Genomic DNA, 26,497 nt, shown 5'->3' on the forward strand with positions numbered 1-26,497 from the left:
AAGTTAGATACAGGTGAAACATACTAATTGTTTGCAACTATAGCTGATATCGTCTCAGTCATTCCTGGTTTCAGAATAACCTCATTGTCCTGGCCCCAATAGGTGGAATGAAAAACCTGTAAGACGTGTAAGAGTATCCCAGATTATCTAGCTATTTATAGCATGCCAGTCACCCATGGTATCCTATGTCCTTCCCTTGCTAGGTTACTCCCCAAAGTAGGAAGGATAGGTTCACTCATTTTGCTTGATGGAGACCACATGGTGACCAGAGGAGCTCAGGAGGAGACCACAGCGTGCTATGGATTTCTGCAGTTCACAAAACTATCCCTCTTGCACGCCTATTATCTGCACACAGAGCTCAGCTTTAAGATGCTAAATAAAGCTATGAGTCAACTAGAAATAGTCATGCTCTCATCATAAATATTACTAAAATATTTTTGATAATTTATGTGAAGTTATAAGATTACACTGTATCGTTTTATTAATACATGTTCCAAACTGAGGCTGGCAAACTGCTCTGTCTTAAATAAAGAAATGTGTACTCTGCTTATTTTTGTATCTAAACAGTAACCAGAGTCATCAAGCAGGAAGGGAAACAAAGGAAGCCCAAAAAGGTGAGAAAAAAGCAGCAGGGAACATCCTTCTACATAGACATTTTGTCTTCCAGTAACCAGGTGGAAATGTTTCTCAAAGGGGGGATAGGATTCTAAAAAGAGGGGATAGACATCCCAAGGCACTGCTTTTTGTCTTTCTCTCCCCATTGATTCACTGCATCTGAAGGGATAAATGAAGCAGCCATTGGACTTGTGGAGGGGTCCTGACCTATGAAATTTGGTCAGTAAGACTGATGAAAGCATGTGCTGAGGAAACGTTTGCTTTGAATTTCACATCGTTTGTTAACTTAGGCACAAGTTGCATTGTAGCTTTATTTTTCTTGTAACCATGTTTGACTTCTATCCCTCCTTATTTGCACTCACTTAAAATCTATCTTTGTAATCAATAAACTTTGTTTTATCTAATCCAGTGTGTTTAAATAGAAGTGTCTGACAAACTAAGTTGCATGCATATTAGTGCTATTAAATAAATAATGGACAATGTAACTTGTATTGTCCAGGAGAGGACTGGGCAGCACAGGACGTACGTTTCTGGAGGGAAATCAAAGACTGGGGAGTGTGTTGGAGTCACCCTCCAGTATAACCAAGGGTGGTGAGAGCTTGAGTGTAACCCAACTATTCCTGGCCAGGCTGCAGTTACACACACATGCTCAGGTTATGATTTGTTTGTTTGTGGACCAGTTGGAAGCCACTTCAGTAAGGCATTGCAAGGTTGCAGGTGACACAGCTGTTGCTTAGTCTGGGTTGGACCCTGGTATGTCACAGCTCCCTCCCAATTCTTTTGTTAATTTTATTTATTTCCTAGAATTTATAGTCCTTAAAACAGAGTTTAGGAGTAAAACTGCAGAGCAATGGGGCCGGGGGTGGGGGGAAAGGATAGGACAAGAACTGATGGACTTCAATTGCAGCAAGGGTGCTTTAGGTTGGACATTAGGAAAAACATCCCAAGAGTGAGGGTGGTTAAGCACTGGAATAACTTGTCCAGGAAGGTTGTGGAATCTCCACTGTTGGAGATTTTTAACAGCAGGTTAGACAAACACCCGTCAGGGATGGTCTAGGTAATACTTAGTCCTGCCATGAGTACAGAGGACTGGAATAGATGACCTCTCAAGGGCCCCTCCAGTCCTATTAATCTACGGTCTCAGAAGGAGCCCTGCACTGGGAGGAGGGGAGATACTTGTCTGAGCACTGGGTCGGGCAAGGGACACAAACCTGCCTACACTTGACATTCAGCTCCACTGTACCCCCCACCACATGCACAAACATGACATGGTGGTACCTCTTTGTTTTTCCTCCCTTCACTTACAGTTAGTTGAGGACGGAAGCAGTACCTGCTCAGAACCCTAAAAGGTGTGCACAGCACATGCTATTAATGTTCTGAACGTGTCTTTCCTTGTGGAAATGGAACTTAGAGGGGCAGAGCATCAGCTGCTTTGTATCACTGTCTCTCCCGTGAGGTCTTTTTAATATGATACAAAACTGAGGTGAATGTATACCACTTTATTTGTTGGTCACCTCTCCAAATGTCCCCTTAAGTAATTTCCCAGCATTGGGACACATAAGTATCTTGAAATGGGTGAATTTCTTCTGGATTTATAATTTATTGTAAAAAACATTGCCATTGGGGTTGACCTGAAACTATTCACAAATGTGTTACAAAGTCTCCTAATAACCTTGTCCCAAAACAATGTGTGTGGGGGAGTAGGATTTAGGTGCCGGTCGCGTAGTACCCACCAGTAAGAGGTGCTGATGTGCCCTTTCTGTGTAATTTTTAGCTCAATACTTAGGGTGTTCTCCTGTGAGGTGTGAGATCCAGGTTCAATTCCCCCTTCTGTCCAATGCTGGGCAAAGATGTGCACTTGGGTTTCCTGTATTTACAGAAAGCATCCCAGCCACTCAGTGATGTGCTATTCCAGTCTGGGTTCCTCTCAGTCTCTCCTTTCAAAGTTGTTCTACGATGGATAACAAATTAAATAACCATTGGAACAGAGAAGTGAAGTTGAGCATGTCAGTGCCCCGAACTACCAGTCTATAGAGTCATTTTCTCTTTCTGGCCCTGTGATTCTTCCTGTGTTTTATCCACAATGCAGCAGCTTCAATGGGAGAGAATGAGGCCATATCTACGCTACTGGCAAAATCGGGACTACTGAGATAGATGAAATGGTGTTGATTGAGCAGGTCTGGGGAAGACATGCTAAGTCGACGGGAGACCTCTCACCTGCAGAAGTCTGTACTCCACCTCCTTCAGAGACTATGTTCCACCATGGATCTTTCTCAGGGCTGGGCTACAGTAACGCTGTCGGCTGATCTATGTTACACTACTTCAGTTACGTAACTCTCCCGGTGACAGAGCACGGTGTGGACACCGCTGTAAATCAGACTAACTTAGTCAACTTGAAGTAGCGTAACTGAGATCGATTTACAATGGTAGCGAAGACCAGTCCTGAAAATGATGCAGGACAGAACATAGCCCAGTCGCCAGGGCACTGTCCGGCAATGTGGGAGACCCACTTTCAAATGGCTTCTCCCGTCAGACAGAGGGGAAATTGACATGGATTTCCCACATCCCGCAGGAGTGATCTAATCACTGGGTTAAAGTCTACAAGGGAAGCAGTGCCATTATTGCCTCTTCCATCCATTTTGTCAGTCTCGCCCTACATTGTCTTTGCTTTTACATCGAAAAGTATCCAGGAAGGAAAGGAAATGTTCCATTTTTGGTCATGCTAAATATTTCCTTCGACCCCAAAGGCAATTTTTGTCAATGTTTTCCAGTTTGCCAAACATTTAGGGAATTTTCAGATTTGGTTCAGGTTGAACTGAATTTCTTTTTCAATTTTTATAACCACCCATGAACTCAAAAATCAGCTATTGGCCCAGCTCTATCCATTTCTCACTCACTGTAAACCGAGCTGTACAATTCCCATAACCTCTATTCTTCAGAGTCCATAGTACTTTCCAGCTGAATAAAGAGTAAGACCTCATAGCTAACTTGCTGATGTACTGTAAACATCTAGTGTCTGATATGACTTTTTCTTTCTGTTTAATTCATATGGTAGAGAAAACTCACCCTTTCCATATTATTTTGTATTCAATTCAGTGCAGATTCTGACAGAGGACGCGCACACACACATCTTTTGGAAATGTTGCCCTTGTTCTTATGTGTTTTGTTGGTCCCTTAAGTTAAAATAAAGGCCATTGTGATAGAAATCACCTTTCTCCTCCACGTGCATGGATACAAACCAGGCGACAATCTCTACAACAACCCCACAGAGGACATAAAGGGCTGCAGAGTATCAGGAGGGTGTGCAAAACGCCTTTTTCATTCAGCCATAGAAATCACACACTTCATACTTGCAACTGCATAACGAAACCAAACCCACTACAAAGCAGAGGGAGATAGATTTGATGCCCCCCTCTTCTTTCCCAATACAAATAGCTCTGTGCTTTCGAAGCACATCACATATATTAACACATATGAAACAGATGCCTCCTGGAATATTGCTGGGGTAATACCCTAATAAAGCCCTGCTTCTAGTTTGGGCCTGCAGGCCTTCTTGGAATACAAACAAATTAATAATAATAACAATACAATAATGAACAATACTACCATGGGCTCTGCAAAATTACATTGCAATGGGCTGGGAATTGAATTCACCCGTTTCCACTCCCCATCACTAAACGAGTACTGAGTTAAAGAGATTCAGGAATTGGTTAGGAGTTTCTTCATTGCTTTCCTCAGGGCGTCCTTCACCTCCGTGTTCCTCAGGCTGTAGATGCGGGGTTTCCGGCATTTCCAGAAAGCATCCCAGCCCCTGAGTGATGTGCAATTCCAGTCTGGGTTGCTCTCAATCTCTCCTTTCAAAGTTCTACTGTGGATAACTAATTCTATAACCATTGGAAGAGAGACGTGAAGTTGAGCATCTCACCCTCCAGGTGGGTGCCCCTTGCCACCAGCTTATAGAATCAATCTCTCTTTCTGAACCTGTGATTCTTCCCATGATGTGTCCACTGATCTCATTTGGTGCCTGCAGTCCTTGTTGGAATACAAACAAATTAAAAATAATAACAATACAATAATGAACAATACTCTCACCGGCTCTGCAAAATTACATTGCCATGGGCTGGGAATTGAATTCACCTGTTTCCACTCCCCATCACTAAACGAGTAAAGAGTTAAACAGATTCAAGAATTGGTTACGAGTTTATTCATTGCTCTCCTCAGGGCATCCTTCACCTCCGTGTTCCTCAGGCTGTAGATGAGGGGGTTCAACATGGGGATGACCACCATGTAAAACACTGAGGCTACTTTGTCTGTGTCCATGGAATAGCTGGAGGTGGGACGTAAATACATGAAGAGGAGGGCGCCAAAAAGAAGGACCACTGTGGTCAAGTGGAAAGTGCAGGTGGAGAAGGCCTTGCGCCGGCCCACGGCAGAGCGGATCTGCAGGATGGTGGAGATGATATAGACATAGGAGAGGAGGACAGTCACAAAGATGCTCACTATTATGCAGCTCATAAAAACAAATATCACAATCTCATTGATGCGGGTGTCAGAACAGGAGAGCGCCAACAGTGGGGGGATGTCGCAGAAGAAATGACTGATGATGTTGGAGCTGCAGAATGACAGGCGAAATGTAAAACACGTGTGTATCATTGAATCCACAAACCCCACAACGTACACCCCAGCCACCAGCTGTTTACAAAGCTGCCTGGACATAGTGACCGTATAGAGCAGTGGGTTGCAGATGGCCACGTAACGGTCATATGCCATCACAGCCAGCAAGAGGCACTCAATGTCTCCAAAAGCAATAGAGAGATACAGTTGCACAGCACAGGCAGTGTAAGAAATGTTTTTCCTCTCGGCTAAGAAATTCAGCAGCATCTTAGGGGAAACTATCGAGGAATAGCAGAGGTCACAGAAAGACAAATTACTGAGAAAAAAGTACATGGGGGTGTGGAGTTGGGGGTCAATCATGATTAACAAGATCATCCCCCCATTCCCCACCACGGTGATACCATAAATCAGTAGGAACACCCCAAACAGGGGGACCTGCAGCTCCGGACGATCTGTCAGTCCTGAGAGAATGAACTCAGTTACCTCCGAGTGATTTCCTTTTTCCATCTCCTCTGAATACAGCTCAGACAGCTACAGAGATGTGGGCAGGTGGATGGCGCGGAAAACCTGTCCCTTCTCTGTAATGAAGTAAGTGAAGATAAATGGAGGTCAGTTTCTCAATGGACATCAGTACCCGCTCAGGGAAGGGCTTAGTCCACAGAGCCAGATGTTCACAGCTGGTCATTCCAGGTGTTCGATAAGGTACACACTACATAAATACAATGACACACAGGTTAATCATGCCATACAGACAAACACTCCTATGCACTAATCTGAGCAGCAAGCAATGACTTGTGACTCTGCTGTAAGAGAATCAGCGTGAAAATCATCTCAGTCTGAAGAGATGATTCCTTAGCTAAAGAAGGGGTGAGAGTAAAGGAGTATCAATCTTTCTACCCTCTTTGGGCAAGGGGGGCTCTGTGGCTTGGCATGTCGGTTTGAGGTAAAGTTGCTTACTGTGCTAAATGAGGTTTTTGGCATTTACTTTGCCTGTATGAAAACCCAGAGACATAATGGAAAGCACTGGCTTCAGTGACTATGTAATTGCCTATTTTTTTCCAACCCAGGATGTCGCTCCTTTAGCTGAAGGGGTAGGAGTTGGGGCTGAAGCTTTTAGTGCTGGAGGTTTTGAATTCAATACCTGCTGATCCCCAAGGTGTCTGCATGTGTGTGTGTGACTGTAATTCAGGATAATAGCACGTACCTGCTGAGAAGAGAGAGAGAGATCTGGTGGCATTTCCCCATCGACAGAAACTGCCAATTTGGAGCATTCAGAAAGTTTTATACTGAGATGTGTGATCTATGGGACATGATTCCTGAAGCAAGTGGGAATACCTGAGCTCAGAGAGCGATAACACCTAATTAAGGCATTCAGTGAACCAAAGACACCCTCAGTGTAATTCGTGCCCTGGGGATTAATTTGACCTACTCTTTCCTACTTTGTTATTAAATGATGCAATTTTTACCAGAGTTACAGAGTATGAGGTTAGGGGTATATTTCATCCTGCTGTTTTCAGTGCAAGCCGGGTACTGCGTAGAGCTGATCCACAAAGGGGGTTTGTTTGTGGAGACCAAAATCTTTTTCCAAATAACTTAATATTTCAGCTTCAAAATACCATGGGGTTGCATCACATGCCACACACCACCAATCTGTTCCATGGGCCAGGCTCCCAGGCTGGACTACATCCCCCATGATGCGTGATGGTCTCTCCTCTTGCTGAACTGCTCTGGAACATCACCAGAGTCCCACAGCCATGTTTTGGGGAGGAGGGGAGTTTGGTATTTTGATTGAAAGCTGATAATTTCCAGGGAAAATAATTTTATGGAAAAAATAGTTAAATTGAAAATCCAATGTCCCATCAAAAAAACTTCTCAAGAAAAATTTTCAACCAGCCTTAGCAACAAATTTGGAATCAAAGGAACAGAAAGTTAGATACAGGTGAAACGTACTAATTGTTTGCAGCTGTAGCTGATATCTTCTCAGTCATTCCTGGTTTCAGAATCACTTGATAGTCCTGGCCCCAATACGTGGAATGTAAAACCTGTAAGACATGTAAGAGTACTCCAAATTATCTAGCTAGTTATAGCATGTCAATCACCATGGTATCCTATGTCCTTCCCTTCTTAGGTCACTTCCCAAAGTAGGAAGGATAGATTTACTCATTGTGCTTGATGGAGATCACATGATGACCAGAGGAGCTCAAGAGGAGACCACAGCATGCTACGGATTTCTGCAGTTCACAAAACTATCCCTCTTGCATGCATATTATCTGCACACAGAGCTCAGCTTTAAGATACTAAATAAATCTATGAGTCAACTAGAAATAGTCATACTCTCATCGCAAATATTAATACAATATTTTTGATTATGTACAGTAACTCTCCACTTAACATCCTCTCGCTTAACATTGTTTCGATCTTACTTTCCTGCTCCATTACAGAACCTGCTCATTTAAAGTTGTGCAATGCTCCGCTATAACGTCGTTTGGCTGCCTGCTTTATCCACAGCTGTCAGCCCCTCTATCAGCTCCGATACGCCCTGCCAGCGACTCCAGTCGGTGGACCGCACAGATCAGCGCCTTCACCCTGCTCCCCCCACCTCCTGCCCACGACAATCAGATGGTTTGCAGCTTTTAGGAGGCAGGGGAGGGAGGGGGAGGAGCAAGGACACGGCATGGGGAGTAAAGGGGGAGGAGGTGGGGGGAGAAGAGGCGGGTTAAGGGTGGGGTGTTGGGTGAAGGGGTGGTATGGGCAGGCCGAGTGTTGAACCCCCCGCCCCTGGGGCTTCCACAGTAAGGGAAGCTGCCGCTGCTGCTGTGCAACGTGCTTCTCCTACGTATGGCAACTTCAGCCTCCTTGCCTGCCTCATTGTCTGCAGTGCCACTGGCCTGTGCCTGTGTGGGGTTAGGAGGGGGCACCTCCCATTGCTTCATACTCAGCAATGATGGTTGTAGTATTAAACTGTTTCTTTAAAAACTTATACCTGTATTAAATTGCTTGTTAAATGTTTTTAAATGTATATAATGCCTTTTGTCTGGCAAAAAAAAATTTCCCTGGAACCTAACCACCCCATTTACATTTATCAAAACGATGTTAAGTGAATTCAATTTCCTCATAAGAATTAAAGTTGCATTTTTCAGGGACATAACTACAACGTTAAGTGAGGAGTTACTGTGCGTGAAGTTATAAGATGACACTGTATCAGGTTATTAATACATGTTCCAAACTCAGGCTGGCAAACTGGTCTCTCTTAAACAAAGAAATGTGTGCACTGCTTATTTTTCTATCTAAAGAGTAACCAGAGTCATCAAGCAGGAAGGGAAACAAAGGAAGACCAAAAAGGTGAGGAAAAAGCAGCAGGGAACATCCTTCTACATAGACATTTTGTCTTCTGGTACCAGGTGAAAATGTTTCTCAAAGGGGAGATAGGACTATAAAAAGAAGGGGCAAACATCCGCTCACTCTCTCTCTGCCTCTGCCCACTGATTCACTGCATGTGAAGATATAAAGGAAGCAGCCATTGGACTGGGAGAGGGGTCCTGACCTAAGAAATTTGGTCAGTAAGACTGCTGAAAGCATGTGCTGAGGAAACATTTGCTTTGAATTTCACCTTATTTGTTAACTTAGGCACACGTTGCATTCTAGCTTTATTTTTTTTTGTAGCCATGTCTGACTTCTATGCCTCCTTAGTTGCACTCACTTAAAATCTATCTTTGTAGTCAATAAACTTTGGGGGGGGGGTTGTTTTATCTAATCCAGTGTGTTTAAATAGAAGTGTCTGAGAAACTAAGGCTTGGTCCACACTGGGGCGGGAGATCGATCTAGGAAACGCAACTTCAGCTACGAGAATAGTGTAGCTGAAGTCGACGTTTCCTAGATCGAACTAAGTTTACTTACTGCGGGCCCACGCGGCGCAGGCAAGCTCTCCCGTCGACAGCGCTTCCTCCTCTCGGCAAGCAGGAGTTCCGCAGTCGACGGGGGAGCGCTTCTGGGATCGATTTATCGCGTCCAGATGAGAAGCGATGAATCGATCCCAGAAGATCGATCCCTACCCACCGAATCAGGCGGGTAGTGTGGACCTAGCCTAAGTTGCATGGATATTACTGCTGTTAAAGAAATAATGGACACTGTAACTTGTATTGTCCAGGAGAGGACTGGGCAGCACAGGACATACATTTCGGGAGGGAAATCGAAGACTGGGGAGTGTGTTGGGGTCACCCTGCAGTATAACCAAGGATGGTGAGAGCCTGAGTGTAACCCAACTATTCCTGGCCAGGCTGCAGTTACACACACACGCTCAGGGTATGATTTGCCTGCTAGACGGTTGTTTGTGAGTGACCCAGGTGGAAGCCCCTTCAGCAAGGCATTGCCAGCTTGCAGGCAGGTGTGACACAGCTGCTGATTAGTCTGGGCTGGACCTTGGTATGTCACAGCCACCAACCTAGAAAATATCTCAGTAACACCAAAGGTGTGGTGCTGGCTGACAGTAGTGTCCAATTGACATGAAAGGGTGAGGTCACCACAGGGATGGGCCCATGCACTGATCCATGGCTGCAGATGCACAAGGACATTGTGGTCATCACCTCCCCCCAGGAGATCCATGGCAGACCCAGTGATGACTCTTCCCTTCTTCACTATGGTAACAGAAATTATCCCCCATTTGGGTGCAAGCTTGGCTGGTATTATCAGTGCTCTGGAGCATGTCGGTGCCCCCTTCTACTAAGTGGTGCCAAGCTGTGAGGCATTGCAGGGTTGATTGTATTAGGAGGAAAAATTGATTATAGAAGTCAGCTACGTTCTTTGGTATAATCCATGCCGCGGGGAGGGGGAGGTTAGAAAGAATGTACGCAAAGTCCTGCTTCCCTGAACACCAGTAGAAACAACCAACAGCCAGCAACCTCTGTATTCAGAAACTCCCAAGTCTGTCACTCCAGGTCTGTACCCAGGAAACACTATGCCCCTATTTCCTCTAGGAGTCATGCTCATAAATCCTCCTCCTGGCTTCTCTGCCCCCAGTGACCTGGAGGTGCCTGGGGCAGTCCTCACTGAAAATGCCAAGGTCAGGGCAGGCTGCAAAAAGGAGGATATTCCCTAAACTGGTGGTTAACACTGAAGATCTCTGCAGCGTCTCTGCAGATGCTGCTACAAAAGATCTGCGAGCATGCCAGCTTCATTCTGATTCTTTTGTTCATTTTATTTATTTCCTATAATTTATAGTCCGTGAAACAGAGTTTAGGAATAAAACTGCAAAACAACATGCAGGGGAAAGGATAGGACAAGAACTGATGGACTTCAATTGCAGCAAGGGTGGTTTAGGTTGGACATTAGGAAAAACATCCCAACAGTGAGGGTGGCTAAGCACTGGAATAAATTGCCCAGGAAGTTTGTGGAATCTCCACCACTGGAGATTTTTAAGAGCAGGTTGGACAAACGCCTGTCAGGGATGGTCTAGATAATACTTAGTCCTGCCATGAGTGCAGGGGACTGGACTAGACGACCTCTCGAGGTCCCTTCCAGTCCTATGATTCAATGACCTCACAAGGAGCCCTGCATTGGGAGGAGGGGGGACACCAGCCTGAGCACTGGGGAGGGCAAGGGACACACACCTGCCTAGACTTGACATTCAGCTCCACTGTACCCCCCAACACATGCACACACAGAGTGCACAATGCACACCAAACGCACATACACACAGAGTGTCCACTACACACACACAGCCAGACACTGAGCTCAATCAGAATGCAGAATAATCTCTACTGGGAAGCTGGGACAGCTGGAATATTTCCAACTAGCCTGAACAAAAAGAACCGAAGGGGATTCTGCTGCCCTGGCAGGGAGATAGGACTGGATTTCCCAACTGGTCTTTTTGGTTGACAGCTTCTCTGAGGCCTGGTTTATGCTTAAAAATTAGATCAATAGAGGGAGGGGGGACTTTTCACACCCTGTGCGAGGCAGTTAGCTTGTGCTGACCCTCAGTGTAATTCTTCCATTGACGGAGCTACTGCCTCGGAGATGTGGATTAACTACATTGAAGGAAAAACCCTTCCATCAATGTGGAAAGCATCTACACTATGGAGCTGCTGCACACCATAGCTGAGTCAATGTAATGGCCTTAGTATAGACATTCTCTGAATCGATGGGGGAGTTTTCCCCCTTCCTCTTAAAGCTATTTGTCTCTACTTTTCCAATAACTCTTCTCTCTCCTTTGGTAAAGCTCTTTCCTGCTTTTGATAGGTAAATATGTTCAAAAACGTTGAAATTTCTCCTCTCGGGATAATTCCTTCCTTCCCCTCAAATGAACGGCTCATTTCAATTAAAGGCCGACATTCTCTGAAACTGACTTGCTTGCCCATAACTTGCCCATAACTTGGTGGTACCTCTTTGTTTTTCCTCCCTTCACTTACAATGAGTTGTGGACGGAACCAGTACCTGCTCAGAACCCTAAAATCAGACTTGGAGATGAGTCTTCCCCTGTTTGCTAACCACACCGACGTTACCCTTAAAACCTCTGTAGTTGCTTCCTTGGGCAGCAGAAGTTAAATTTGGCTTTGATGACTTTGAAATTTGCTCCCTGGAACATCTTTGCTCCCAGGACAACAGGTGTGCACAGCACATGCAATTAATGTTTTTGCCATGACTTTCCTTGTGGAAATGGAACACAGAGGGCCAGAACATCAGCTGGTCTGGATCGCTGTCTCTCCCGTGAGGTCTTTTTAATATGATACAAAACTGAGGTGAATGTATTCTACTTTATTTGTTGGTCACCTCTTCAAATGTCTCTTTAAGTAAATTCCCAGCATTGGAACACAAAGCTGTCTAGAAATGGGTGAATTTCTTCTGGACTAATAATTTATTGTCAAAAACAATACCATTTGGATTGACCTGAAACTATTCACAAATGTGTTACAGATTCTCCTAATAGCTTTGTCCCAGAACAGTGTGTGTGTGCGGGGGCAGGATTTAGGTGCTGGTTGCAACATGGCCACTGTAAGAGGCGGTGGTGGTCTTTCCCTTTGTAATTTTTAGCTCAGTAGTTGGGGTGTTCACCTGTGAGGTGGGAGATCCGGGTTCAGTTCCCCCTTCTGTCCAGTGCTGGGCAAAGCCATGTGTGACACTGCACTCCATATGCTTTCTGAAAATATGCTTCTGAATATGACATAACTGGAATATGCTTTATGCTAAGTGCCCCATGTAACATATCATTATAAAGACCATAATCTACTAAGTGTGTTCATCCTATTTGTTTACATGGACCATTTCAATATCTGGAGTTAGGAGAATAAGATATAAACTTGTATCACTGATGGAGACATATTAAGTGGAGTCCATTAAGGGTGCTTCAGAAAAAATGAACTGTGAATGGCTGTTTACCTGCAAGCGTTCCTGTGTATGTGTGGGACAAAGCAGGAAGAATGGAGACTGGGGTCTTACAGTGACATGTAACCATGTCACCTGATACTGAAATCCATCTTGAAGCTGGTACTTTTCCAGGGGGGGGGGGTTTCCAAACAAAGGTTTTCCACCTTAAGGAAGTGCTATATAAAGTGGGAGAAGCAAACAATGAGTGTCTTCAGCTGGCTGAAGAGATGGCCTCCCCACCCCACAGAGATACCTGCAAGCACCTGGAAACAAAAGGACTGTAACCACAGGGGTGGGTGACCTTTTCTGACTTGAGTCCAGTCTTTTCTATCTGACCTGAGAAGGATTTTACCTGAAGTAACAACTGGGGTGAGAAGTTAACATTAGTAACTGATTTCTGAGTGTATTAAGCTTCGCCTTGCGTGTTTTGCTTTATTTTACTTTGTGATTTACTTTGTTCTGTCTGTTACTACTTAAAACCACTTAAATGCTTCTTTTTATAGTTAATAAAATCACTTTTGTTTATTTATAAACTCAGTCTAAGTAATTGTTACCTTGGGTGGCAAACAGCTGTGCATATCTCTCTTGCAGTGATATAGATGGTGAACATTTATCATTTACCCTGCATAAGCTTTATACAGAGTAAAATGGACTTATTTGGGGTTCAGATCCCGTTGGGAGCTGGGTGTCACCGTGCTGGAGACAGGTATCCTGCTGAGCTGGTTTCAATCTAGATCTCCAGCTTTGGGGTCATGGCCAAGACCCTGGGTCTGTGCTGCAGCAGGCTAGCATGTCTGGCTCAACAAGGCAGGGTTCTGGAGGTCCAGGCTGGCAGGGAAAATGCGATCAGAGGTAATTTCAGCACATCAGTTGACAGTCCCAATGGGGGTCTCTGGGACCGAACCCATTACACTCTGCACTTGGGTTTCCTGCATTTCCAGACAGCATCCCAGCCCCTGAGTGATGTGCAATTCCAGTCTCGGTTGCTCTCAATCTCTCCTTTCAAAGTTCTTCTATTGTGGATAACTAATTAAATGACCCTTGGAACAGAGACATGAAGTTGAGCATCTCACCCTCCAGGTGGGTGCCCCTAGCCACCAGTTTAAGAATCAATCTCTCTTTCTGGACCTGTGATTCCTCCCGTATTTTGTCCACTGATCTCATTTGGGGCCTGCAGACCTTGTTGGAATACAAACAAATTAAAAATAATGACAATATAATAATGAACAATACTCCCACCGGCTCTGCAAAATTACATTGCAATGGGCTGGGAATTGAATTCACCTGTTTCCACTCCCCATCACTAAATGAATAAAGAGTTAAACAGATTCAAGAATTGGTTAGGAGTTTATTCATTGCTCTCTTCAGGGCATCCTTCACCTCCGTGTTCCTCAGGCTGTAGATGAGGGGGTTCAACATAGGGATCACCACCATGTAAAACACTGAGGCTACTTTGTCTGTGTCCATGGAATAACTGGAGGTGGGACGTAAATACATGAAGAGGAGGGTGCCAAAATACAGGGCTACAGCAGTCAAGTGGAAAGTGCAGGTGGAGAAGGCTTTGCGCCGGCCCTCGGCAGAGCGGATCAGCAGGATGGTGGAGATGATATAGACATAGGAGAGGAGGACAGTCACAAGGCTGCTCACTATAATGCAGCTCATAAAAACAAACATCACAATCTCATTGATGCGGGTGTCAGAACAGGAGAGCGCCAACAGTGGGGGGATGTCGCAGAAGAAATGATTGATGATGTTGGAGCTGCAGAATGACAGCTGAAATGTAAAACACGTATATATCATTGAATCCACAAACCCCACAGCATACACCCCAGCCACTAGCTGTTTACAAAGCTGCCTGGACATGGTGACCGTATAGAGCAGTGGGTTACAGATGGCCACGTAACGGTCATATGCCATCACAGCCAGCAACAGGCACTCAATATCTCCAAAAACAATTGAGAGATATAGTTGCACAGCGCAGGCAGTGTAAGAAATGCTTTTCCTCTCAGCTAAGAAATTTTGCAGCATCTTAGGGGAAATTATCGAGGAATAGCAGAGGTCACAGAAAGACAAATTACTGAGGAAAAAGTACATGGGGCTGTGGAGTCGGGGATCAATGGTGATTAACAAGATCATCCCACCATTTCCCACCAGGGTGATACCATAAACCACTAGGAACACCCCAAACAGGAGGACCTGCAGCTCCGGACGATCAGTCAGTCCTGAGAGAATGAACTCAGTCACCTCCGAGTGATTTCCCTTTTCCATCTCCTCTGAACAGAGATCAGGCAGCTACAGAGATGTGGGCAGGTGGATGGTGCGGATGTTCACAGCTTGTCATTCCAGTTGTTTGATAAAATACACACTGCGTAAATACACTGACACGCAGGTTAATCATGCCCCACATATGAAGACTCCTGTTCACTAATCCGAGCAGCAAACAATGACTTGTGACTCTGGTGTAAGAGAATCAGGGTGAAAATCGTCTCAGTCAGGGGTAGGAGTTGGGGCTGAGGCTTTTAGTCCTGGAGGTCTTGAATTTAATACCTGCTGATCACCATGATGTTTGTATGTGTGTGTGTGTGACTGTAATTCAGGATAATAACACATACCTGCTGAGAAGAGAGAGATGTGGTGGCGTTTCCCCATCAACAGAAACTGCCAGTTTGGATCAATCGGGAAGTTTTATACTGAGAAGTGTGATCTATGGGACATGATTCCTGGAGCAACTGGGAATACCTGAGCTAAGAGAGCCATAACACCTAATTAATGCATTCAGTGAACCAAAGCCACCTTCGGTTTAATTCATGCCCTGGGGATTAATTTGGCCCACTCTTTTCTACTGTGTTATTAAATGATGCAATTTCTACCAGAGTTCCAGAGTATGAGGTTAGGGGTATATTTCATCCTGCTGTTTTCAGTGCAAGCCGGGTACTGTGTAGAGCTGATCCACAAAGGAGGTTTGTTTGTGGAGACCGAAATCTTTTTGCTCAGAAATACCACAGGGGTGTATCAGATACCACACAGCACCAATCTCTTCTATGGGCCAGGCTCCCAGGCTGGACCACATACCCCATGATGCATGATGGTCTCTCCTCTTGCTGTACTTCACTGGAACATCACCAGAGTCCCACAGCCATAGTTTAGGGAGATGGGGAGTTTAGTATTTTGATGGGAAACTTATAATTTCCAAGTAAAAGATAATTTCATGGAAAAAATAGTTGAATGGAAAATCCAATTTCCCATGAAAAACACGTCTCATAAAAAATTTTCAACAAATTTTGAATCAAAGGAACAGAAAGTTACATACAGGTGAAATGTACTAATTGTTTGCAGCTGTAACTGATATCTTGTCAGTCATCCCTGGTTTCAGAATCACCTCAGTGTCCTGGCCCCAATAGGTGGAATGTAAAACCTGTAAGATGTGTAAGAGTATCCCAGATTATCTAGCTATTTATAGCATGCCAGTCACCCATGGTATCCTATGTCCTTCCTTTGCTAGGTTACTCCCCAAAGTAGGAAGGATAGGTTCACTCATTGTGCATGATGGAGACCACATGATGACCAGAGAAGCTCAGGAGGAGACCACAGCATGCTACGGATTTCTGCAGTTCACAAAACTATCCCTCTTGCATGCATATTATCTGCACTCAGAGCTCAGCTTTAAGATGCTAAATAAAGCTATGAGTCAACTAGAAATCATGCTTTCATTGCAAATATTAATACAATATATTTGATAATGTACAGTAACTCTCCACTTAACGTCCTCTCGCTTAACGTTGTTTCGATCTTACTTTCCCGCTCCATTACAGAAGCTGCTCGTTTAAAGTTCTGCAATGTTTCGCTATAACGTTGTTTGGCTGCCTGCTTTGTCCACAGCTGGCAGCCCCCCTATCAGCTCCCCTACGCCACCGCAGTGCCTCCCGCCGGCGGACTGCATAGATCAGCGTCTTCCCCCTTCTCCTCCCCCCTCCTGCCCACGGCAATCAGCTGATTTGCGGCATTTAGGAGGCAGGGGAGGGAGGGGGAAGAGCGAGGATGCGGCATGCGGAGTAAAGGGGGAGGAGGTGGGGGGAGAGGAGGCAGCTTAAGGGTGGGGTCTTGGGGGAAGGGGTGGAGTGGGTGGGCCGAGGGTTAAGCCCCTGGTGCTTGCACAGTAGGGGAAGCTGCCGCTGCTGCTGTGCAACTTGCTTCTCCTACCTACCGGACCTTCAGCCTCCTTGCCTGCCTCATTGTCTGCAGTGCCACTGGGCTGTGCCTGTGTGGGGTTAGGCGGGGGCTCCTCCCATTGCTTCATATTCAGCAATGATGATTGTAGTATTAAACTGTTTCTTTAAAAACTTATACCTGTATTAAATTGCTTGTTAATTTTTTTTTAAATGTATATAATGCCTTTTGTCTGGCAAAAAAAAAAAATTCTGTGGAACCTAACCACCCCATTTACATTAAGCAAAATGATGTTAAGCCAATTCAATTTCCTCATAAGAATTAAAGTTGCATTTTTCAGGAATATAACTACAATGTTAAGTGAGGAGTTACTGTGCGTGAAGTTATAAGATGATACTGTATCAGGTTATTAATACATGTTCCAAACTCAGGCTGGCAAACTGGTCTGTCTTAAACAAAGAAATGTGTGCACTGCTTAATTTTCTATCTAAAGAGTAACCAGAGTCATCAAGCAGGAAGGCAAACAAAGGAAGACCAAAAAGGTGAGGAAAAAGCAGCAGGGAACATCCTTCTACATAGACATTTTGTCTTCTGGTACCAGGTGAAAATGTTTCTCAAAGCGGAGATAGGACTATAAAAAGAAGGGGCAAACATCCGAAAGCACCGCTCACTCTCTCTCTCTATCTCTGCCTCTGCCCACTGATTCACTGCATCTGAAGGGATAAAGGAAGAAGCCATTGGACTGGGAGAGGGGTCCTGACCTAAGAAATTTGGTCAGTAAGACTGCTGAAAGCATGTGCTGAGGAAACATTTGCTTTGAATTTTACCTTATTTGTTAACTTAGGCACAGGTTGCATTCTAGCTTTATTTTTTTTTTTTTTGTAACCATGTCTGACTTCTATGCCTCCTTATTTGCACTCACTTAAAATCTATCTTTGTAGTCAATAAACTTTGCGGCGGGGTTGTTTTATCGAATCCAGTGTGTTTAAATAGAAGTGTCTGAGAAGCTAAGTTGCATTCATATTAGTGCAGTTAAAGAAATAATGGACAATGTAACTTGTATTGTCCAGGAGAGGACTGGGCTATACAGGACATACATTTCGGGAGGGAGTGGGGAGTGTGTTGTGGTCACCCTGCAGTATAACCAAGGATGGTGAGAGCTTGAGTGTAACCCAACTATTCCTGGCCAGGCTGCAGTTACACACACACGCTCAGGGTGTGATTTGCCTGCTAGACGGTTGTTTGTGAGTGACCCAGGTGGAAGCCCGTTCAACAAGGCATTGCCAGGTTGCAGGCAGGTGTGACACAGCTGCTGATTAGTCTGGGTTGGACCCTGGTATGTCACAGCCACCAATCAAGAAAATATCCCAGTAACACCAAAGGTGTGGTGCTGACTGACAGTAGTGTCCGATTGACATGAAAGGGTGAGGTCACCACAGGGATGGGCCCATGCACTGATCCATGGCTGCAGATGCAAAAGGACATTGTGGTCATCACCTCCCCACAAGGAGATCCATGGCAGGCCCAGTGATGACTCTTCCCTTCTTCACTATGGTAGCAGAAATTATCCCCCATGGGTGTGCAGTCTTGGCTGGTATTATCAGTGCTTCAGGGCATGTGGGTGCCCCCTTCTCCTAAGTGGTGCCAAGCTGTGAGGCATTGCAGGGTTGATTGTATTAGGAGGAAAAATGATACAAGTCAGCTATATTCTTTGGTGTAATCCATGGGGGAGAGGTTACAAAGAATGGACGCAAAGTCCTGCTTCCCTGAACACCAGTAGAAACAACCAACAGCCAGCAATCTCTGTATTCATAAACTCCCAAGTCTGTCACACCAGGTCTGTGCCCAGGAAACACTATGCCCCTATTTCCTCTAGGAGTCATGCTCATAAATCCTCCTCCTGGCTTCTCTGCCTCCTGTGACCCGGAGGTGCCTGGGGCAGCCCTCACTGAAAATGCCAAGGTCAGGGCAGGCTGCAAAAAGGAGGATATTCCCCAAACTGGTGGTTAACACTGAAGATCTCTCCAGCATCTCTGCAGATGCTGCTACAAAATGTCTCGGAGCATGCCAGCTCCCTCTCGATTATTCTTTTATTAATATTATTTATTTCCTATAACGTATAGTCGGTGAAACAGAGTGTGATGTTGCACCCCATAATGCTTTCTAGTAATATGCTTATAAGTGTAAATATGATATAACTGAAATATGTTTTATGCTAGATAGGCCATGTAACATATCTCTGCAAAGGTTATGATCTGCTGGACATATTCATCCTATTTGCATGCATATCTCATTTTTGTATTTGAAGTTATGAATACTGGCTAGGTACTTGTTTGATTTTAAGTAGCCTCAGTGAAGCAGTTGGTCAGCTTCTTGAGAAAAGACTATTCTCAGTAACTGCCCAATCAAGAAACACTTAAGCTAACAATGAACTTTGAGAGACGCCAATCCACATCTGAGCTTTCCAGGGAATGTGGCATCGGCCTGTAAGGAACTGAGTCATGTATGGACATGTGACGTGCCCATGTGACTACAAACCTCCATCTTGGAGCTGGATTCTGTATGGGAGAGGGGAAGGGGTTTCCACCCACAGGAGAGAGACTATATAAGCCCCTGGGGAAACCCCTCTGTTTTGTCTTCAGCTGGCACAAAAGACAGCCTCTCCACCCCAAGGAGATGCCTGAAAGAAACTGAAACAAAGGACAGTAACTACAGGAGTGTGAGTGATTGCTGGACCTAGACTAGGATTAAGTCTAGTCTGTAAAAGAGGCTTATTGGAACATCTCTGAGGGTGAGATTTACCTGCATTTAGTTTTTACTGTATTAGTCTTAGACTTGCGTGTTTTGTTTTATTTTGTTTGGTAATTTACTTTATTCTGTTATTACTTGGAACCACTTAAATCCTACTTTTTGTATTTAATGAAATCACTTTTTACTTATTTATTAACCCAGAGTATGTTTTAATACCTCGGGGGGGGGGGGGAGAGCAAACAGCTGTGCATATCTCTCTATCAGTGTTATAGAGGGCGAACAATTCAAGAGTTTACCCTGTATAAGCTTTATACAGGTGTTGATGTCACTACGCATAGCTACCAGGTAACTCGGGGGAGTGGAAGGCCATAAGTGCCGATGAAACTCCCTTGCTCTGGGTCTAAGTGAACCACAGAACTCCATCTTGTGAACTTTCACCTACTTCTATGCTAACTGCTGAAGCAGCCTGAAGCAGAAATGTGATGGTCAGCTTTTCTAGCAGACAGCTGCAGTTTCGCTCACAAACACAGTAGAGATAAGGACGGGGGGAAGGGGGAGAAGCCTCTACGTCTTAACCTGCGAAGGCCGAAGATAAGCATACGAATGGGAAATCTTCTAATAAGCCACAATGTGTGTGTCTGCTGTAACTGCTCGTGCAGGGAGGGGTAGTGGGGGAGAAACAGACAAAGCCTGCACAGAAACAGCTTATATAACAGAAATATAAAAGGGGAAACTTGCTTATATGTGCTGCGCTTGATTGAGACATGTTGGTCTCCTAGTGCCTATTCAGAGCTCTTGAATAAAGTTGGATTGCTTCTCCACCTCGGTGTGTTCATTAGTGCGAAGCACACCGGGCAATGAACCCCGCTGTTGCCTCCCTCGGGCCCTTTGGGCCGGCAACAGTTTTGGCATCCCTGGGTGGGCTCGAGGCTGAAATTTAGCCTTGCCTGGATCCCTCCTGGCGGCCGACGGATTACAGCGATGACCGACGCCCAGCGCGCACCGGTGACTTCATCGGGGGCCTCGGCGGAGACGTGGTTTGCTCGACCCCGGAAGGCACAACGGTGCAACGCACACAGACAGTGGAGAAGCAGCTGTGGGTGACAGTGCAGAACCGGACCCTTGGATAAGGTAGGAACAGTCCAGTGGGGACTTTACCTGTTTTGACCTGGAGACGCCCAGTGTCTCCCTAGAGTATGGGGCAGGGACAGAGTACAGCCGGCAGGGTACAGTGTACACCCTTAGAATGCATTCTGGTGAACTGGAAAGTGTTTGGATCGGACCAGTTGATTAAAAGTAAATTGAAAAGGTTCTGTACAGTTGATTGGCCTCAATATCAGCTAGTGCCAAGAAAGGTGGCCACCGGAAGGATCACTTAATTACAACACAATCCTTCAGTTACTTTTGTTTTGTCAGAGAACAGGTAAATAGAATGAACATCTCTATGCGTATACGTTTATGATGTTAAGAAATAGGACTGATATTTTGCACAAGTGCCATTTGACTCCGACAGGCTCGGTAGTACCTGCTGCTAATCCTCAGCACCCTCCCACAGTTGTAATGGCAGAATCGGTATCCCCTTCGGCTCCAGCACCCCCACAGGCTCCAGAGAGTACCCCGTCGGTGGGATTGTATCCGTTGATTACTGAGAATGTGGTAGCCCGTCCAGGAACACAGGAGCGTGCAGCCCAGATTGTGTCAGTGTTTTCTCATGTTCTTTTTAACCCTGTACACCTAGCTGCTTTTAAGGCAGAGGCAGGGGAGTTCTCGACGAATCCAAGCAGGTTTATTTCAATCTTTGAAGGGTGTCTGGCTAGCCATAAGCCTGACTGGGATGATTGCAATATACTGATGAGAACCTTGTTGTCTGAAGTGGAGCGGAATCAGGTTATAGCTAAGGCTAGGGAGGAGGCACAGAAGAGGCATAATGAGGATAGAGAAGGCAAGCCCTTGCCGGAGGTCGCTGTCCCCCTAGTGGACCCCCGGTGGAATCCGAATGAGGAGGGGGATTTGAGGCTGCTTAACTCCTATAAGGAACTGCTTATGCATGGCCTCCGACACTCAGCTGTCAGACATAACAATTGGGCCAAGCCGTATGAACTAATCCAGGACTCAAAAGAAAGTCCAGGGGCTTTCCTGCAGCGTATTCGGGATACCATCAGGCAAACTACTAGTGCAAACCCAGATGATCAGGCAACTGAGGCAATTATAAAGGGTATCTTCACCAGCCGTGCGGCCCCGGATATTAAAAGGAAACTGCAGAAAAAGGAGGATTTAATGGGAATGTCTATGGCTCAGATTTTGGAGACTGCAAATAGGGCTTATAGCCTTAGAGAGGGAGAGAAGGAAAAGAGGCAAGTGAAAATGATGGTAGCAGCGGTGCAGGCCGGCGGCAGAGGAAGGCCACAGAGAGGTGGAAGGGGCCGGGGAGTGAGAGGCCGTGGATGTGGGTGCCCCAGTCCCCAGGAAAGGCGCCTGGTTCGCAACCAGTGTGCCATATGCCGAAAGGAGGGACATTGGAAAAATGAATGCCCTGAAAGGGAAGGTACCCCTATGATGGCAGCGGAGGATCAAGAATAGGGGTGTCAGGGGAGATGGACCATCCTACCCCCGGAACCCAGAGTAAAAATGAGGGTGGGACATTCGGACATAGACTTTTTAATAGACTCTGGAGCTGCACGAACCGCCGTAAATGAACCCCTGCAACTGCCTGTGGCAGGCTCCCTCACTGTGGTGGGTGCCACAGGGAAAGGAACCAAGTGCCCAGTGTATGCCCCAGCAGAATGTGCCTTGGGAAACAGAACTGTATCACACAAGCTGGTTTACATCCCTGATTGTCCAACACCACTGCTAGGATGGGACCTGCTTTGTCGCTTAGGTGCCACCCTGCATTTCACTGAAGATGATATAACCCTCACCTTACCCCCTGAGAATGCTTGGATAATGACCCTTGCAGTTGAACCCTCAGCTATGCAAGCCCCAGAGTGGAGCCAGTGGGAGGACCAGGTGTATTCCCTTGTCTGGGCATCAGGGGTCCAAGGGAAAGCAACCCGTCAAACCCCTGTTCATATTCAGCTCCTCCCAGGAAAAAGCCCAGTGCGAATCAAACAGTATCCGATTAAGAGGGAAGCCAGAGAGGGACTGCAAGAGACTATAGATCGGTTCCTAGAGTACGGTGTACTATGAGAATGCCAGTCAGCTTGGAACACCCCCATTCTGCCCATACAAAAGCCCAATGGCACGTATCGGCTGGTACAGGACCTCAGGGCAGTCAAGGTTAAGACTCTGCACCCCCTGGTTCCAAACCCGTATACACTGCTGGACTCTATAGGGGGGCAGTATTCCCATTTCTCGGTCCTAGATTTAAAAGACGCTTTTTTCACAATTCCAGTCGACACCCAATCTCAGGAGATATTCTCCTTCGAGTGGGAGGACAACAGAAGGGTTAAAAAGCAGCTTTGCTGGATAGTATTGGCCCAGGGATTTAAAAATTCCCCCACTCTGTTGGGCCAGGCTCTGGCCAGAAACTTGGAGGAGTGGGACAATGAGGACAAAGCCCTGCTCCTGCAATATGTAGATGATTTGCTAATTGCTGCTGTGGGTCTAATCCCTTGTCTCAAAGCTACTGTGAGTCTCCTGAACTTTGTTGGACTCCGAGGATACAGGGTAGCTCAAAGCAAAGCTCAAATTGCACTCCCTGAAGTTCAATATCTGGGATTTCACATCAGGCAGGGGGAGAGACGACTCTCAAATGATAGAAAGGAGGCTATCTGCCAAGTTCCTATCCCTAGCAACCGTAAACTGCTCAGAGCATTTTTGGGCATGGCAGGCTTTTGCAGAATATGGATCCCAGAGTTTGGACTGTGGGCTAAACCTCTGTATGAATGTGTTAAGGGAGCGGATCATGACCCCTTTCACTGGTCCCCAGAAGCGGACAGGGCATTTAAAATCTTGAAAAGGAAGCTGATAGAAGCCCCAGCCCTGGATCTGCCAGATCTCTCTAAGCCATTCCAACTGTATGTGCATGAAAGGAAAGGGATAGCCCTGGGAGTGCTTACTCAGCTATTAGGTGCCTGGAAACGTCCCGTGGCATATTTCTCTAAACAACTGGATCAAGTTGCAAAGGGGTGGCCAGCATGCTTGAGAGCGGTCGCAGCCACTGCCCTCGTGCTTGGGGAAGCTGAAAAACTGACACTGGGAGGAACTGTGCAAGTGTATATTCCCCATATGGTCCAAGCCCTGTTGGATACTAAGGGTGGTCTTTGGCTCACACAGGCTCGGGTTGCTCGGTACCAGGCAAAACTGTTAGAGAATCCTGAAGTTACCCTGCAAACCTGTCCCTCCCTTAATCCAGCTACCCTGCTACCAGAAACAGAAAAGCAGGAACATGACTGTCTGGAAATCATAGATGCCCATTACTCCAGCCACCCAGATTTAAAAGATCAACCACTCCCAAATGCTGACTTGGAATGGTATACCGATGGCAGTAGTACTGTTGTAGATGGGCAAAGGCGGGCTGGTTATGCTGTTGTGTCTCTCCACGATACCATGGAAGCTGAGAGTTTACCTGCTGGGACATCTGCCCAACTTGCTGAACTAGTGGCCCTGACTCGTGCACTCGAGCTGGCAAAAGACAAACGGGTTAATATTTTTACTGACTCAAAGTATGCTTTTGGGGTATTGCATGCTCACGCTGGTTTGTGGAAGCAAAGGGGAATGCTAACAGCCCAAGGCTCTCCGGTTAAGCATGGGTCTCAAATTCTCCGGCTGTTAGAAGCGGTACAACTCCCTGCAGCAGTAGCAGTGGTACATTGCAAAGCCCATCAAAGGGAAGATCAAGATGTAACCAAGGGCAATGCCAGAGCAGACAGGGAAGCCAAGCGCGCTGCTACCCTGAAGTCACCAACAGAGGAGAATGCCCAAATGCATGCCCTCATCCCATCAGTAGGTGAGCTTGCAGCTCCTCACTACTCCCATGAGGACAGAAACCTGGTTGACAGGCTCGGTCTCCAGGAAAAGGAGGGATGGCTTTATTCCACAGAGGGAAAAATCCTCTTGCCCAAGGGCCTAATCCGACCAGTGTTGCAGAAACTGCATTAAACCACCCACGCAGGCAGAGAGGCTCTTACCCAGCTTATGAATAAGTATTTTCTAACCTCTGGACTTAAACCCCTAGCATCACAGGTACAGGCTGAATGTTTAATCTGCCAAAAGAACAAACCTCGACCAGGAGTAGCAGTGTTGCCAGCCACTCTGGAACCTACCCCAGGCCCAGGATTGGTGTAGCAAATAGACTTTACTGAGTTTCCCAGGACCCAAGGGTACAGGTACCTCCTCGTCTTGGTGGATCGATTCAGTGGATGGCCTGAGGCCTTCCCATGTCGTAACAACACTGCCAAAACGGTGGCTCTTAAGTTTGTCAAGGAGATCATTCCTCGCTTCGGCCTCCCCCAGTGGATGGAATCTGATAACGGAACACACTTCACATCTCAAGTTGTTCAAAAGATATCAAGTGCTCTGCAAATCCCCTGGAAGCTCCACACACCATGGCGACCACAAGCCAGTGGAGTAGTGGAACGCACAAATCAGACACTCGAGCGACACCTCTCAAAGGTCTGTCAGGAGGCCTCTCTTAGGTGGCCTGATGCTTTGCCCCTTGTGTTACTCTGCATTCGTGCGCTCCCTAAGGGCAGGTTAGGGCTTAGTCCCTTCGAGATTATGTTTGGAAGGGCATGGCCTCTGAATGGTACACCGGTTCTGGCAGGGGAGTGGGAGATGGGGTGTGGTTTTTTTGTCTCATTACATGTGCTCTCTGTCTGCTGTTCTTTCTTCTCTTCACAGATACACCAAAGATTCACAGCCTCTTCTGCTGGATGCCCCGCTCCACTCCTTGCAGCCAGGCGATTCTGTACTCGTGCGGACCTGGAGGGACGAGCCTCTCCAAGAGAAGTGGAAGGGACCCCACACCGTCCTGCTTGTTTCCCACACAGCGGCAAAGGTCGGAGGACACAAGAACTGGATTCATCACTCTTGACTGAAAGCAGTACCCACTCCTGAACAGTGGACTGTCCAGCCTGCAGAGAAGACTGCCAGTGACGATTTGGGACTTAAGCTGTTATTCAAAAGACAGTAAGGGTCACTGGGAATGCTTTGTGATATCTCTGAACAGCCACAGCACACTCCCCGCGAGAACCCTGAGCATTGGTTTTATCTATTCACAGAAGGCCGACCTAACCTATGGTCCTGGTCCTTTTATTTTTTGATTTGTTTGGTATCAATAATTCTTATCTTCTGGGCATTTGGGTTATTGTAATCACAATATGGGTTCAGGTTTAGGGTCTCTCACAACATTTCTTTTTGTCACAGAAGCACTCCTTCTGTTACCTAATGTTTCATCCACATCGCATGCAGGATGGGGAGCCATCCCTGCAGACATGGCTACCAACACATACGAGGCCCTAAAAATTGCCTTTGCCCGTGAGTTCAATCTCTCCCACTGTTGGATATGTGCCCAGACTCCCCACCATTCGGCGGGATTGCCCTGGAGAGTAGTTCCCCAAAATTGGTCAGACTATTGTCAAAGGTGGATGGTTACCAGCAGTAGCACCTCTGACAATTTAAGTTTGCGATCTAATTCTACTGCGGAAGCTCCTTATGGCCTACACAATGGCTCTTGGAATTCCCACTATAGTAGCACTCTTAAGCCCCAGCCTATTTGTTTACGCTCTCCACCCACTGGTCTCATATGTTATCAGCAAGCCAGTACAAGTAATCATACCTGGTTTGCAGGCATTAGTAGGTGTAGATTTTATATTGGTCCTGGTATAAGTCTCACTGTTCCTTTACTAAATGCCACCGGTTGGCAAACCAGCGCTGCATTCTTTGCCCTTTCCCCACAAGGCACCCTACGGGATCTACAAGGTAACAATGGAAAGGCTAGTTATGGTGAAGCATTCTGGGTTTGTGGTAATAGTGCCTATAAATGGCTCCC

The 26,497-nt window shown here is 46.1% G+C and overlaps 2 protein-coding genes and 1 pseudogene across 2 annotated transcripts; all 3 read right to left on the reverse strand.

Annotated features, from left to right (window-relative positions):
- LOC135877972 (up-regulator of cell proliferation-like) overlaps nucleotides 1-26,497 on the reverse strand; it is a 778,396-nt pseudogene that overhangs the window by 667,713 nt on the left and 84,186 nt on the right.
- On the reverse strand, nucleotides 4,798-5,739 carry LOC135877473 (olfactory receptor-like protein OLF1). Its single transcript, XM_065402910.1, has one exon. The coding sequence runs from the start codon at nucleotides 5,734-5,736 to the stop codon at nucleotides 4,798-4,800; it is 939 nt and encodes a 312-aa protein (XP_065258982.1). The 5' UTR covers nucleotides 5,737-5,739.
- Nucleotides 13,918-14,856, reverse strand: LOC135877444 (olfactory receptor-like protein OLF1). The gene has a single exon (XM_065402878.1). The coding sequence runs from the start codon at nucleotides 14,854-14,856 to the stop codon at nucleotides 13,918-13,920; it is 939 nt and encodes a 312-aa protein (XP_065258950.1).

The sequence above is a fragment of the Emys orbicularis genome, chromosome 4 (assembly GCF_028017835.1).
Source record: "Emys orbicularis isolate rEmyOrb1 chromosome 4, rEmyOrb1.hap1, whole genome shotgun sequence".
Classification (NCBI taxonomy): Eukaryota; Metazoa; Chordata; order Testudines; family Emydidae; genus Emys; species Emys orbicularis.

Coding starts and splice junctions, on each gene's coding strand:
- LOC135877444 (XM_065402878.1), bottom strand. CDS start 14,856: ATGGAAAAGGGAAATCACTCGGAGGTGACTGAGTTCATTCTCTCAGGA.
- LOC135877473 (XM_065402910.1), bottom strand. CDS start 5,736: ATGGAAAAAGGAAATCACTCGGAGGTAACTGAGTTCATTCTCTCAGGA.